Source organism: Gobio gobio (assembly GCF_949357685.1).
Source record: "Gobio gobio genome assembly, chromosome: 21".
Taxonomy (NCBI): domain Eukaryota; kingdom Metazoa; phylum Chordata; class Actinopteri; order Cypriniformes; family Gobionidae; genus Gobio; species Gobio gobio.
In genome coordinates, this window is record NC_137117.1 from 23,842,090 (window position 1) to 23,859,078 (window position 16,989).

The 16,989-nt window shown below is 39.4% G+C and overlaps 1 protein-coding gene across 1 annotated transcript in view; it reads left to right on the plus strand.

The window, feature by feature from the left end:
- Positions 1-16,989, plus strand: part of lrp1ab (low density lipoprotein receptor-related protein 1Ab) — a 131,654-nt gene that overhangs the window by 28,675 nt on the left and 85,990 nt on the right. Inside the window, exon 2 of the mRNA XM_079803350.1 lies at positions 212-334. Within this exon, the coding sequence (XP_079659476.1) occupies positions 212-334 (123 nt within the window). The remainder of the gene's footprint in view (positions 1-211; positions 335-16,989) is intronic.

Here is a 16,989-nt window from a genome sequence, read left to right on the forward strand (position 1 = left end):
TAAAATAAAATAAATATATAAAACGGTTTATTACCACTATTATTTTAATGATTTTATTGTCATTGTGGATTAACAAGTCATCCTATTTTACGTAGTATTTACTCAAAAACTGATTCAAGTGGTATGTGAGACACTCAAAATGACCAAAAATTGTTAGAATAATTGGTCTGAGAGGTGTATTTAATGCTTGCAATTTATTTCTCTGTTCCAGCTCCAAAGACATGCAGTCCGAAGCAGTTTGTTTGTAATGACCAGGTAACCTGCATCTCCAAAGGCTGGCGCTGTGATGGAGAGAAAGACTGTCCCGACGGCTCTGATGAAGCCGCTGATATCTGTGAGTAAACTGGTTTATCTGCCTTAGACGTGAATGGCATGATATGACATCATGACATATAGATAAGATATGATTAGCGTTATCATGGCAATGCTGAAATATTTTGGCTATGGCTTGTTTTGCAACGTTATAAACCGAAACCAGCCCTAGATAAAATCTCAGGTACTTACTGTTTTTTTTTTTTTTTTTTTTTTTTTTTGTCAACAAGGCTCCACCTAGTCGTTTTTGAAAGGAAGAACCATCCAGCGATGTGCTATATGACCAACATTTTATTTCACAATGACGATAGTTATTTTGTTTTATCTTTATAATTTAAAGTAAGAACAAAGAAGCAAATTACAAACACAATATAACGTAATAAGGATAAATATGAAAACTAAACGAATTTGAATGAAACAAATCAAGTTTTTTAGCTACAGTTTATTTAACATGTAGTTAGAAATAGTACAGTAATTGAATAATCAAATGTAAAATAAAATACAGCATAGTCGTCACACTGTATGAACTAAATTGAATGTATTCTTATTAAAGCTACAAAAGTGATTGCCAAAAGCAGTGTCAAAAGTTGTTTTCTCTTTTAACATTAATGACAGAGAGCAGCAGGTTTATTTGTCTGACCTAACGCATGGATCCATTATACAGTACACACTCAACTTTTTACTTTTACTTGAGACATACCCAATTGTGTTTACATGAATACTCCACATGATGGGCATTTTGACGTAATTGTGTGTATATTTGACCATTCAAGTGCAATAAGATGTGAAAGAGAACTGAATTTGCATTCGCATGCTGTCAGAGAGATGCTTCAGCTGTGTGTCAGTCAGCGTGAGCACCGCATTGAGTTCTTTTTCACAGTTTATTGTGCTTAATAACTCTTTTTAACATCAAGCATGTCTCAAATTAGTGATTGAGATGCAGCTTTCCATGCACGCACTTTAACAGTGTTCTTCATCATGACTTATTGTGCTTAATAACTCTTTTAAACATCAAACACGTCCTGCTCTTCTTCATTGTGTCGTTCATCCATTTCGTCACTCTAAAGTGTCAATAGTGCTGTGCATATATATTTACATACTGAGATATACATGATATTGCAAAATGAATAACAATAGAAATTTTGTTCCTTCGCCATGGCAAGGCAAGGCAAGTTTATTTGTATAGCACATTTCATACACAGTGGCAATTCAAAGTGCTTTACATAGAAATTAAGTTAAAATAGTCATAAGCGGGAAAAAAATAAAAATATATATAGTTTTACAGTTATAATAGGAATTAAAAGGAAATAAAAAATAAAGATGAAATCCCCTATCTGGGGTGGAAGAAAATGGAGAGTCAGGTTTACTTTAAAAATATTTGTCAGGTAACTGTGCGTTTAGACAGTACCCTTACAGACAAATCTTCTTGGCCTAACTTGAGGGCGTTCTCTAGATGTTTTACCCGCCAGAGCAGATCTAAACGGGTCTTCCTCGCACCGGAGGGAGTACTCAAAAAATATTTGTCAGGTAACTGTGCATTTAAACATTACCCTTACAGACAAATCTTCCTGGACAGGAACACCAGGGCTATATCTCTACTTTGTTCGACCGTCAGAGCGGATCTACACGGTCCTTCCTCTTACCACCAAGGCTATACAGATCTATCCGTCAGAGCAGATCTAAACGGATCGTCCTCGCACTGGAGGGATTTCGATTTATCGCTCCCCCGTCTCTCAACCTCTTCCACCCAGACAGCCTTAACAAAATAAAAAATAATAAAAAATAAAAAGTATAATTAAAAACTAAAAATAAAACGGGGTTAAATTGAAACGCATAATTAAAGTGCAAGCAGTTCGGACAAAGCACTCCGCTCATTCAGTAAATGCATAAGATAAGGTGCAATCAGTCAGACGTACAGTGGCATAGCTCATTCAGTAAATGCACAGCTAAACAGATGTGTTTTGAGTCTGGATTTGAAAGTGGCTACTGTTGGAGCACATCTGATCTGTTCAGGAAGCTGGTTCCAGCTACGGCTGGCATAATAGCTAAAAGCAGACTCTCCTTGCTTTGAGTGAACCCTTGGTATTTCTAAGTGACTTGATCCTGATGATCTGAGTGATCTGTTTGTATTTAATCAGCATATCTGCAATGTATTGAGGTCCTAGGTCATTGAGTGATTTATATACAAGTAATAGTACTTTAAAATCTATCCTAAATGTAACTGGAAGCCAGTGTAAAGATCTGAGGACTGGTGTGATATGGTCATATTTTCTGGTTCTGCTAAGAATCCTGGCAGCAGCGTTCTGTATGAGCTGCAGCTGTCTAATGGTCTTTTTGGGAACGCCAGTGAGAAGACCATTACAATAGTCCAACCTGCTGGTGATAAAAGCATGAACGAGTTTCTCTAAGTCTTGCCTGGAAATAAAGCTTCTAATTCTTGCAATATTTTTCAGATGATAGTAAGCTGATTTAGTTATTGCTTTGACATGACTACTGAAACTCAGGTCTGACTCCAAAATCACACCAAGATTCCTGACTTGATTTTTTGATTTTAGACCTTTAGCCTCAACCTTGAGAATTTCATCTTTGTTTCCTAATGTAATGATTTCAGTTTTGTCTTTGTTTAACTGAAGAAAGTTTTGGCACATCCAACTGTTAACTTCAGGACAGTGCAAGTTACTTTTGATATGAAACAAAGTCTCAACTTTAAAATTGGCATTTTTTTAATAGAAATTTAAACAACAAATACAGTTTTGTGGCTCTTTAATGTATCGTGATTGCTGTAGCGCCTCAGTTAAAGCTGCCCGTGAACCGATCATCTCCTCTTTCTAGTTCATTGATAAGCCTCAAATTAACATGAATGAACACTAAAAGAAGTGTTGTTTCAACCGTGGAAAGACGTCAGTACACACCGTTTTTTAAGTTCAAGTCCACCAACGTTAATCTACTAACTTTCCTGACTGCTTTGTCGGACAAAACGGCAGATGTGGCGATGTGATTGGTCAGATCGCCTGTCAATCAAACTAACGGCGAAGGGTGAATTATAGCCAATACTGATAAGCCAATAATTATGACCAATAAAAAAAATTAATGGATAGTATTACAATTCTATATGTTATGTATTTTGATGTTTGTTTGTTTTGCCAAAATTCTAAATAAAAAAATAGTTTTAGGTGCAACTAGCAAATTTAGACTTCACAACATTATAATGTCCAGTAAGAAAAATGGATATTAATTTTGAGATTTGCCAAAGATTACATTTAACCTTAGTTGTTAAAGGTAATTAATGAAATTAATTAATACAATATTACTTATAAAATTAAATTGTGTTTTTATAGATTACATTTTAGTGAGCATTAGATGACTGCATATATTAAAGGGATAGTTCACCCAAAAACAAAAATTTGATGTTTTTCTGCTTATCCCTAAGGCATCCAAGATGTAGGTGTCTTCGTTTCTTCAGTAGAACACAAATGAAGATTTTTAACTCCAACCAGTGCTTTAAGTGGGCCGGTACGCGCCGGTACTCAGTACCGCCACTTCCAAACATAGCTCTTGAGCGTACCGCCACCTTTCCGTGCGCCCAGAACGTGCTTTTAGCGTACCGGTACGCTCATTTGCGAGCAGAAACTACATTACCCATACACCCTTGAGTTTTACAAGTGAAAAGCGCATGCGTCGCTTTTGCCGCTGTCAGTAGGCTTGTTTGAGATGCGCCTCGCCTGAAATTCAGCCGAGACTATGCGGCTGCAGTGAGGAGAGGAGTGAAAAAAGTGCAGGCAAGACAGACAGTTCTCTCTTCTCGTAGTGGATCAGAGGCTGCGAGATCAAAGGCGAATGTCGCGGGATTCACACTCGTGCGCTTTGTTGCTGATGAACTGGATGCAATTTAAGTTCTTTTGCTTTTATATGAAAATAAATATGATGAACAAGACACCAAAGTTTTTATTTATTTCCATTCGAAAGACGTGTTTATCAATCATTTTTACTTTAATTACATACTAGTTTTTAATAAAAACTTTGTCATATATATAAAAAAGTATATAAAAACGTTTTATATACTTTTTTATATATGACAACAATCATAACCCACAGAGAGATCGCACTGTCCGAGAGTTTGGGAATATTCAAACATAAAAACATGATATATCAGAGTTTTAAAATCAAACATTTTAAAAAAGAACCATTCATCACGGTTGTTTAAACCAATAAGCATTAAGCTGTGTCATCGGCAAGTCGTTTCCCATCATGCTTTTGCTCAGCGCAGTCGGTGGAGAGCAACTGCGCTCAACTGCAGAATCCGACACATCTGCCTTTCGCTCGCGAGAATTTTTTGACATACGTCAGCATGACATCAGAGCAAGGCGGACCGCCCTCAGACACATTTCTAACCGGCATGCATCTCGCGCTGATCACCGGTGATCAGTTCTGTGCAGATTTTGCTCATCTCAAACAAGCCTAGTGTCAACAACTCAATGTGGTCCGGAGAGGGTGTGTGAAACGCGGAACCATAGCTGCTCGGTTAAAATACAAAGCACTTGTGCCGCGGTCGCGGTCACAAGTGGTGACGAGGACGAGAGTGATACTACTTCTACCGATGACAACAGCCGCATGTTGTAGCTATAGTTTCTAACTGTGTTGCTATTTGATTAGAAAAAAGAAAGAAAAAAGTTAACATTGGCCTGCATGGTAGTAAATAAACCCTTATTGTAATAAATGATATAGTTAAACAATTACAAGAACTATGTTAGTTCTAAGGCTGAAAACAAGTTAGAAAGAGCTTTAAAATACAGACCTTCTTGAATTATTGACTAAACAATCCCCCCATAACCACGTCCCCAACAAAGCCCCGCCCCCTCTGGTGAGTACCGGCACTTTATTTTTTCCACTTCAAGCACTGACTCCAACCATTGCTGTGTGTCACTCATATAATGCTTGTCGATGGGATCTAATTCTATTAGAGTAAAAAAAACATGGACAGACAACTTCAAATTAAACCCCGCGGCTCGTGACGACACATTGATGTCTTAAGACACGAAACGATCGGTTTCTGAGAGAAACCGAGCGGTATTTATGCAAATATATCACCTCATATCAGACTAACGCTTCAGCTCTGCAGACTGCCATCACTTCCCGTGTGTGAGGTCAAAATTTTGGCCGGGTCATAGATATATACATAGATACCTCATTAGTGCCTGCGTGGATCATGGCGTGGATCGCTCGAATGAGGTATCTATGTATATAACTATCTCTTTAAGTATCCAATATCTGTTAAAGATATGATGCATTATAAAATCTGTAATATCGACTGATGTAGTACCAAAATGTTTTAAAGGTTTTTTATTTATTATTGACCATCACGTCTGAATAGCCATTGATTTGATATGTATAATGACCAAAATGTATGCATAGTGTTATGTAGGCTACCAAATAGGGGGTTAACGGCAAACACAGACTACAAAGTGTGTGTTTGAAGGACGTTCTATGTGTCTCTTCTGAGTGATGGCACTAATTAAACTGCTCTGTTTAGTCTGCCTCACTGCACACAATCCTGTCCAGCTCATCTCAAACGCAAAAACAGGAGCCCGGCTCTTTATATTTAACACTGACCAGCTCCTAAATGTTTATGCACATGCAGGCCTAATGAAGCCGGTTGTACCACACCTTACTTCACATCTGTCACACAAGCCAGACACCCTCACAGCAGGCAGCCATGATGGTTCCACCATCAGCAGGAGAACAGTCAGAGCTAGTTAAGTGTTTACATATGACCTTCTGTGCTGTAATTGCAGCCGCCTTTTCATCCTCACACTCACAGGCTGATAAACAAACTGCAAACATGCTTTCTTTGCCATGTTCACTAGTCCGTGTTTAAACCTAATGGATTTATTTTGCCTCTCTATATTATACTAATTTCTTGATGGAAATTGAGGGCTGCTTTTTCTTTATTTTTTTTTCGTTGATGTCTTGAGTTTTTTTTACTCTGTACTTAAATTAGGTTATTTGAACTTTGTATGCTGTTCATGGTGATCTCGGTTGTCTTCTCAGGCGATAAATTAGACCAATTTTGGTCAATGATTTTGTTAGAACCCGAAAATTATGATATATTTTTTTTGTTTGCTGTTTGGGGTGAATAGGCTAAATGAATTCCAGAAATGCACAGTTTGGTGGTATATGATGGAAATATTGTGGTACTTTGATTTATACTATAGGACTGTATAGTTACTATACTTCAGTACCATGGTATTCCTAGGTTCTCAGGGCTCGACATTAAGCCTGTTCACACGCTTGTCCTTCGGACAAGTAAATCTGTCATTCACTTGTCCGAGTAAAACATTTACTTGTCCGGATTTTTTTTGTAAATATAATCTATTCTGAAGCAATATTCTCACCAGTATTCAATCAGCTTTGACATATTAAATATGCATATTTGTGATATTTTTACCCTTTTATAAAGGGCATTTTTCCATAATCTTATTAAATATAGGCTATGCTTCAGCTTTCCTTTTATATTCTTAAATTTGATCTATAAATTAAATTAGAATAAGACACTGTAGGCTGTTACCAATCAAATTAAATCATTTACACTGAAAAATTTGATTATTTTAAATATTTATGAATATACAAATAAGAAATGTTGGAAAGATGAAACTAAACCACCAGTAGGTGGCAGCATGTGACCGTCTTAATGAGCGAGTCATTGAGTTGATTCGTTCAAACGGCTGATTCATTCAAGAATTAGGCGGTCGTTTACAAATAGGTAATTGAATCTTTGATTCAACCGATTCATTTAAACGTTGAATCATTCAGTAACAGGAGTGGTGGGATACTGATGTGAGTGGCTTTACTGATACCGAATTCGTCAGTAACTTCAGAATGACCAGATCCACCTTCAATTATGTTTGCGAGCGCCTTCAACTAACTTTGTCACGGGAAGAGACACGTCTGCAGCGGCCCATAACAGTGCAGAAACGCGTTGGAGTTGGAGTGTATTGGCTAGCGACAGGTGCGTACTTCTTCTTTTATTGGCGGTTAGCAACTATTTCTTGTGCATTACCGCCACCACTGGACTGGAGTAAGGAACGGGAGTTACAATGATGACGTTTGTCGCGTATCAACGACGTGCGGGTCGGATACATGTGACCTGGCAGTTCAGACTGAAGACGCATTTCAAAAGATCGGATATGTATCGGATTTGGACCACATACCCAAGTGGCCTGGGTCGCATTTGAAAAGATCGGATCTGTGTCGTTCAGACTGTCATGAAAAGATCAGATACAGGTCGCATAAGGGCAAAAAAATCGGAATTGGGTCGTTTCAGCCTGCAGTGTGAACGCAGCCTATCTGAATGCAGAATCATTATTGCACTTTGGTGATTCCCTAGTTATTTTTTGTTTTTACGTTTTACTCAGGATACTTGTCCGTCGGGCAAGTAAAATTATTTTTCACTTGCCCCTTCAAAAAATCCACTTGTCCCGGACAAGCGGACAAGCGTTAATTTCGAGCCCTGATACTTCAGAAAAACTATAGTATTACCATTGTTCATATCCAAGAAACCACATTTACAGCCCTATTTTAACGATCTGAGCGCATGGTCTGAAGCGCATGGCGCAGGTGCACTTAGGGCTTGTCTGAATATACATTTGCTAGTTTAATGGTTGGCATGCCAGGCGCATGGTCCAAAAGGGTTGTACCTAGTCTCTTAAAGGGTTAGTTCACCCAAAAATGAAAATTATGTAATTTAATTACTCACCCTCATGTCGTTCGACACCCGTAAGACCTCCGTTCATATTCGGAACACAAATGAAGATATTTTTGTTGAAAGCTGATGGCTGAGAAAGGCTTCAGATAGGCCTTCATTTGTATTCAGTACATTTACACTCCCAAGACCCATAAAAGGCACTTAAAACGTTGTTACAAAGTCCATCTCACCACAGTGACTCTACAATAATTTTACGATGCGACGACAATAGTTTTTGTGCGCAAAAAAAAATCTAAATAACACCTTTATCCAACTTGTTCTTGTCTTCCGTGTCGGCCTCCACGACGCATGCGCGAGAATATGACGCAGATCCGGCGTTCGGACACATGACCCAGAAGCGATTTGTTTACAAGCAGAGGAAGACGCGCGTATCTAAGCTGTTGAATTCTACATTGATCGTGCTTTAGGTCTCGGCGTAGTTCTCAAATTGGGGTTAAAGTGTGCATTTCATGGATTCCCGAACCCCGGCACTACGTCATATTCTCGCGCATGCGTCGTGGAGGCACTTTTGCGTCGTAGGGTGCTTTCAACCCGAGTTCGATTGCTCCCCCCTCCCCGTGCCCCCGCTGGACTGTGTTCATATTATATTATTTGGTTCCAAACCGGGGTGCCTTTGCGTCATCAAAGCAGCAGCTGTTTACCCGGTTGCTTAGTAACGACAGCGAGCGTGAAGGCGGCGAAATGCATAGTGTTGCTCACCTCACTTTTATATTAGTTTTTTAACTGTTGGTTTTGTTTCTAAAGCTACAGTACGTAATGGCACTTGCGTCTATATGCCGCAAATGTACTGCAAATGCTCTAAAAAACGCTGAAGACGAGCAGAAATGAGATCTACAGCTCTCTGCTTCATCAGCAGCGAACCATACCGGAGTTCACATGAACCGTACCCCAGACCATCATTTTTAAGCGGAATCTGGTACGGTTCGCGGGTGCACACCCGAGTTCGGAAGACCGCGTTCACATCATCCAAACGTAGCGAACTCTGACATCAATCGAACCCGGGTGCGCACCAAAACTGCTAGTGTGAAAGCACCCTTACATAGTTACATCTAATACTAGTACTGAACCATGGTATCACCACACTACTTTTATATAAGGGCAGCTATTACTAAAATACCATGTCCAAAATTCATGGTAATACCCTGGCACTTTTTTGTAAGTGCCATTCAGTCTCTGCTAAATTAACATCTCTCCATACAAAAAAAATACCATGGCACAGTCTAGTTTTAATACCATGGTACACAGTGTACAATGACAATAAATGTTAATATACCATTTTACTGACTCTACTGATACTCTAATAACATGGTACTTTTTTCATCAAGTTTAATCAAGCCTCTTCCAAGAGAATTACATGAGATGTCCAGCTGGAGTTTAAGGGCTGTGATGAGAAATTCACACAGGACTCCTCCAAATGAGCGGCCCATCGTTTGGACACCTAACACAGAGTAGCTCCTAGGCATTTGAGAACGAGGTCCTCAAAGCACGTAAACATCAAAGAATTTTCCACGGGCAAATAAACGTTGTGCTGCAATCCCACCATCTGCCGCTCAAAAAGCACCACTAATATCATTTCAAGGGTGCTAATGCAGTTTGGCTGAACACACAAAGGGGGCTTTTCATTAGACTGAAGCTCTGACCTTTTGATTTATCATGATCTGTTTCTGCCAATTACACACATTACACACTTAATCCTCTTTGTTAAAGCAATTTACAACACTTCAAATTCAAGAGAAAGGCATCTACCGGCTGTCATCTACCAGCACATTTTTGAGGTAGTGTCACGTCTAATCCTGGTCTTATCTGTCATTTTGTTATTAGAGCCTTTGTGAAGTCACTAGGCGGTGTCTGCCGGATGTAACGCCACATATGTTTGACTCGAGAGGATTGAAGAGATAAAATAAGATGGGTTGCAGAAACTTGTTTATCAGTTGTTCTGGTTTTGAAAGCCAAACACTCATTCAGACCAAGTCTGGTGTCTGTAGCTCAGGGTTCAGTTGAGACTTGTCTTGTGCTTCTAAGGTGTGTGTCTGAGGGCTTTTCTCGTGTTCTACTTCCTTTCTCTAGTTCAGGTTAATTTCTAACTAACAGACTGAGTTCCCACCAGTGCCATGCTGCCAGAGCATATAAATCTCTCCCTCTTTTTCTTTCTCTCTCTCTTTTGTTTCCCCCTCACTTTCTCTCTAGGTGTAAATCAGTTTTTTCAACAAACCTGGCGCCCAATGCACGTCTTGTTTATATCTTTAAGTAGGTCAGTATATCATTATAAAAGCACCTGCGATAAGAGACAAGAGTACTCCTGTTCTCTCTCTCCCTAAAAAACTAAAAGAAGATTGGTAAGGGTATGGTGATGTTATCTATCACACTTTCTAAGACACCTGTTGTAAAAGTCAACAGTTGCATCATGTCTAAAATTAATGAGATGGCGCTGTCTCTAGTTTTAGAGATAAGTGTGATAAGCATAGTAATTTTGTTAATTTTGTGGGCTCAGTTGAAATAATTGTTAATTATATATGTAGTATACTAGCAATAATATTGAATAACAATTTATTATTATTATTATTATATTTAAAAAAATGATATACATTTATGTAAATATTCTTTTAAGGCCCTAGTATTCAAGAAATTAATGAGGTCACTTTTTTGCACGTTTGTGTTTAGTTGTTTTGCTTTCATTGATTAGTGTGAAATGAAATATTTGTTAACTTTACTTGGCTTATTGCATTTTCTTGTTTGATTATTGCTGCGTCTCCCAAACATGGGTACTTGTGCCCATTCTTAGCATGTGTAAGCACATTATTCTAAGCCAGTCTTAGAAGTATGTCATAGTGAGTCATGTGCTTTTTAATTTAGTCTTGTGTCTTAATTGCACGACTGTTCCCAGGTGTCTTACTTAAGCTGCAATTACCCTCCAGAGGTAAAGACAGACTCTCACAGTCTGGCTGTTTCAGGGCATCACACTGCACGCCCGTGGAGCTCATCTGACTCATCTTTCCCAGGCAGACACAAAGAAGCAAAATGAGACCTCAAATTCTCTTTGTGACATTTCTCCAGTTTTGTTCTTCTCTCCTCTCTCATTTGCGGCTTCTCTGTAAATTTGTTTCTGTGTCTTTGCCTTTAATTTTACCCTTTAGCTATGTTCCAAACCCTTGTGAGCCACCTACCTAGATGGCATGTTTAGGCATCATTGGCTGTCCCAATTATTAGGCAGCAAATTTATACTGTGTTTTAAAGGGATAGTCAATAAATTATCATATTTAGACTAGGGCTGTACGATTAATCGAAAAATAATCGAAACCGAAATTCAGAACCTCCTAACCGACGTATTTTTCCCATGTCGGTTATTTCGAGACTCCGCCCCGTCAGTCACATCAAGTGCAGTTTGCAGGCACACAGAGGGCCCTATCTTGCACCCAGCGCAATTGACTTTGTACACCGACGCATGTGTCATTCCTATTTTGCACCCGCGCAAAGCGCGCTTTTCCCTCCACAGAAGCACGTCGCTAAACTAGTGAATGAACTTGCGCTACCTGGGCGGTTCAGCGCAAAAAAGGAGGCGTGTTCCGGCGCAAACAATCCCTGGTGCTATTTTGCTGTTCCATTAAACAATTGCGCCACTGACCAGAAAAAACCTAGTCTAAAGTCAGTGGCGCGTTGCGCGTTGTTCATTATGCTATTTTAAGGGCGCATGCTTGACCATAATGTATAGCGTGCACAACGCGCATACACTTTGCTTATGTAATCTACACAGATGCAACAGTTATTTTTGCAAATCATAAATTGTTACACTAAAAAATATGAACACATGAGATGACGGAAATCATTGTGGTGTGCCACGAAGATGTGAAAAAATAGGCATAAATCTAGCTTACAAATTATTCAGGCTAATTGTAGTCTAATAATTAAGGAGACCTGTTTGCCCAATAGTGGCAACTTCTGGCAAGACATATATGTATATAAGGACATCTAACAAATTGGTTTGTCCGTCAAGAACCAGGAAAAAAAATCGGTGAGGGTGGACGCAGCGATGTCCTCTGCTGGCGTCAGGTCCTGAGTAGAGGCAGATCCACCTCCCGTTACACGGCGTGCCCGATTGATGCTGGCAAGCTTGGACTTTCCCTGTCTTCTGATGTCATTGTAGCGCTTGCGGCACTGGTGCGACGTCCTGGGGATGCCAGCTGATGAAACAATTGTGGCTATTTCCTCCCACGCCTGTTTAACCGACGCTATTTTGGGTGGGTTTCTCCCATTCCCATACAACACAACTTCTCTGTCTTTCACTGCTCTTACAAGAACATCTGTCTCCTCGGCTGTGAACCGCTCCTGGCGTGCGCCTGGTAAATACGCCATAATAATAGCAATCCATAATGGAACTTGCGCACCTGCTTTTACAGGGAATGTTGGATGACGCTCTGATTGGTTTATTCACGTTACGCCCAAACCACACCTATGAATAATGAAGCTACTTCAGACCAACCCATTTTAGATTTGCGCCGGGCGCAAGAGCCATTTATCCCGCCGGGAAAATAGCAACAGCGCCGAGACCCGCCCACAAAGTTACTTGCGCTTCGCGCTTTGACACTTGCGTTTCAGATCGTTAAAATAGGGCCCAGAGAGATGCAGGAGCAGTTATCTTTGTTTATAGATGCCCAGAATCACTATAGTAACTGCATGTTTTACACAGGTTATACAGGTAAGTTAATTGCCGTTCTTATAGCCTACACGCTGCCACACACACACACACACACACAGACGGCGTGCGCAAGCCCCGAAGCTAGATCACTTTCACTTTCGTCCTCATAAAGTTTATTGTCAAGTAAATGCGTTTAGGCTTGCCAGTTTGAACATTTAAAGCGATTGTGCACTATTCAAAAACAACATTATGGAAAACTTATCCGTTCAGTGATCAGCTTTTTTCTGTGACACAGAGAGCCGAGCCGTGTCACGTCTCTGACAACGCGCGCGCGCGCCCTGAAGGCAGACCTCTTTCACCTGCGTTCTCACAATTGTCATTTATATGTGTTTTAAGGCCTGCCAGCTGAACATTAAAGTGATTTTAGATCATCAGATGTGTATTATTGAACTAATGCCTGATATATTGTGACAAACGAACACTCAGACAGAAGCTCGCACATCACGTGAAGATCACGCGCAGAGAGCAGCGCAGAAACGCAGTGTCAACGCTGTCCTGTGACTAAAGTAAAGTCACTAAAGTAGCTTAGAAACTCAACCGTTATAGGCATATATTTTAATACCTTTGAAGTAAGTACAAACCACAGCTTATAATGAATAGAGACGGTATGAGTAATTCGCACACACAATCACTCTCTCATTAATGCATTCAAATAAATGTAATGTAGGCCTACTGTGTTAATTTATCTGAATCTGATGTATAACAAGCAGAAATCTGCCCCATAGACAATAACTGCTGAAATCAAAAAATCACAAAAATTTTAAATCACAAAGAAATGCACTTTTTCATAAATATTTTTTTTTTCACCTTTTAATAGGAGAAAATATTTACAGTAAAAACCTTAACAGGAACTTACTCAACTTTGAGGGCAAAAAATGGAAAGCAAAAAAAACAAACAAAAAAACCACACCTAAATAATCGTAATCGAGGTAAAATGTTCAATTAATCAAGGTTTTTATTTTTGGTCTAATCGTTACAGCCCTAATTTAGACTGTAAAAAATGTGTTTGTCAGAAATGTACTCTAACAAAATATGGTAGCGTAGCAACCTTTTAAGTTTTAGTTTACTTTAACTTTAAGGTAAGAAAGCGTATTCATTAGCTAAATGAATCATATAAACATACCAAATAACTTTATGTATACTTTATATAATTATAATATACTGACAACCCCTTAAAACGCAGATGGTAAAGAGAAAAACCACATGATGAACCAAAGTTCATCACTCAGAAGTAGATTTTTTTCACAAGCTGAGTTAAATACAAGTATAGGTGCACGGTGTCATACGCATGCAAAACTCCACCATGGTAACACACATGACACTAAATGGTAAATGGACTGCATTTATATAGCGCTTTTAACAGACCAATGGCCATCCAAAGTGCTTTACACATTGCCTCACATTCACCCATTCACACACCGACGGCGGTGTCAGCCATGCAAGGCGCCATCCAGCTCGTCGGGAGCAGCTGGGGTTAGGTGTCTTGCTCATGGACACCTCGACACTTGGTCAGGTGGAACCGGGGATCAAACCTTCCGATTTGTAGACAACCTACATGAACCACTGAGCCACTGCCGCCCCACTAAAATAACCCAAGAAACATTAATAATATAACAACATAAGATGTACATAGCCTGGATGCCAGCCGAACTTAGCCCCACCCACAACTTTTGAGGTCGGGAAGTTCGGTCTGGACTTGATCCGTTGTGGAGCAACTATGCTCGAATAAGAGCTGTTCGGACCAATGAAATTTTTAGGGCGGGCTTTATACGATGATGGACAGATGATCAACAGTGACGTAATCTTGCACGTCACCAAAGAGCGCTTGGGTTGAATTCATTCTAATCCTAAACGAAAAACTTGTTCGTATATGCATTCACCTTTACTATTTCTCTCCAAAATGATGATCGTGTTGGTAAGGACTCTGTGTATCCTTAAATTCTTTTTTACAACACCGGCAAAGATCGTTTACACTCATCTTCTTCTTCTACTTCTTCCAGTGTGCGTGCAGTTCTGTTGTTGACAACTGTGCGCCGCTCCGTTGCTCTGATTAAGTGCAGAGGTATTTTCTTTCCTGGTTCGGTTGAAACACCCATAATCATAGCCCAATGGAGCAGTATCAGACTCATATTCTGACTAGAATCTGAGTATGACGACATCAGACTACTATGTTCATAACAAAACTAAGAAACTACAAATTATAGTTTATCACTGTAAATTATAAGATGAATTGTTCTTTTTCACTTATGCAAACTGTACATTTAACTGTATTTTACTATAAAATTACATAAAATGTACTATTAGATCTATAAAATTTTCACTATATTTGTAACTTGCAATTAATCAAATAACAGGTATTTACCATAACATTTTAACAGTAATTTTTACAGCATCTTTACATAATTGTTACCTTCAAAATTATGAAAATATTTGCTCTACGTACTTCACAAAAAATGTTGTAGGATTTTTAATCAGGCACCAAATAGAGTACCCATTCTTGGGAATCATTTAGCTTTGGCAGGGGGATATGGTTTGGATTAGGAATGCCTGTCTTATTTATTTATTTATTTATTTATTTATTTAATTCCAATTACAATAAGAATCCTTTTTTTCAGTGTGTAGAATGTCACAAACACACTTTTATGGCCAGCATGATTGTGGTCAGGGCAGCAAACAGGACCAGATGTGCTCAAATGCTTTAGTGGAGAATAAACTTTCATCTGTGCGGGTCACTGTTGGGCCATGGACGGATTGTCATTTTAAAAAAGAGACACTAAATGCATCAAATGTATTGGTAAATCAGCAATCTTGTTCCAGAAAGCTCTAGGGAAAGGAGAGTGCTCAGCGTGGGGCCACATGCATTTGAGTGTGCATGTAAATGCTGTCTTTTCACATTCAGATGCTGTTTCAGACTCTTTGATTGAATGGGTGAGGAGGAGTGATTATTCAGTGTAATTTGCACTTGTGTAAGGCTGTTGCCACCCACAGCCGCCCCTGAGGAGGCTGATATCTGTCCGTGTCATTACAGCGATTACTTGGATTGAGAGAAGGTCATCAGACATGTGACCTACAGGAAAAGGTGAAAGATGGATAACTTGTTTTATCTCTCACATGATTTTGTCACGGAATCAATAATAGATTTTACCACTGCTAAAGGTGAGGGTAAAATCATGTCTTTGATTTACTCGGCCATAATTTTTTTTAAATCTGCATATTTAAATTATAATCTGAGCTTTCATTTTAACCATATATGGCACATTAATCCAAGCAGTTGCTTCATAAATCCATCCATCCGTCCAATCACGATTTTCCCATATTGGTCGATATCGATAATTATTGATATTTTTATGACCTATTTAACCATCCTCTGATTTTAATCCCATCAGTTATAAAGGCAGAAATGTCAACACAACCATGGAAAACACTCAAATAATTAAAATATAAAAACAAGTCTAAAATCACAATTATTACTTAACAATTAACACTTAACAATTATCTCTTAACATTAAGGTGCAGTGCCTCCGTTATTTATTTATACCGTTTAGATGCTTTGTCATTAGGCACTGATGCAGAGTAGGCCTACCTCTCCATGTAGTTTCAAAGGCTAAATCCGAAATCGCCCCCTATACCCTTAAGTAGGCCGCTATTTGAGGGGACAGCCATTTGTAGTGGTTTCCAAAACGATAGTTGACGTTATTGAGTGCACTCATTCTATTCCACTTTGCACCGCAATAACGAGTGTACAGCTGATGTACACACAGCGGCTGTCCGAATACGCTCACTCGTTTTCATTCACTCCTTCAAGTGAACTGTATTAGTGGATTAAAGTAATGAATAGTGATTGAGGGTTTAGGGGGCGATTTCGGATTCAGCCAAAGTCAAGAATAGCACAATGGCGAGCGCGGCCCAAAAAACAAACGAGGCGCGCGCACGCTGTCAGCGGAGGCTCGCGCTGCGGAGCCAGACGAAAGTATAAACAAAGCTGGTAAAACAAGTTTGTGGTATTACCAGTCTTAGTAGGGACGACAGTCTTGCATAATTTGCAGACAACATTGGTCTGACTACGGTCAGACTTATAAAATAAGTAATTTTCCACTTATCACTCCACGCCGGTTCTGGTTACCGAAGAATTAATCCGAGACAACGGGTGCGTCTCAATCAGCTCCCTAGTTCAGTAGTCAGGGGACTGATCAGGGAGTCAGTCCATTGACTTAATATGTCC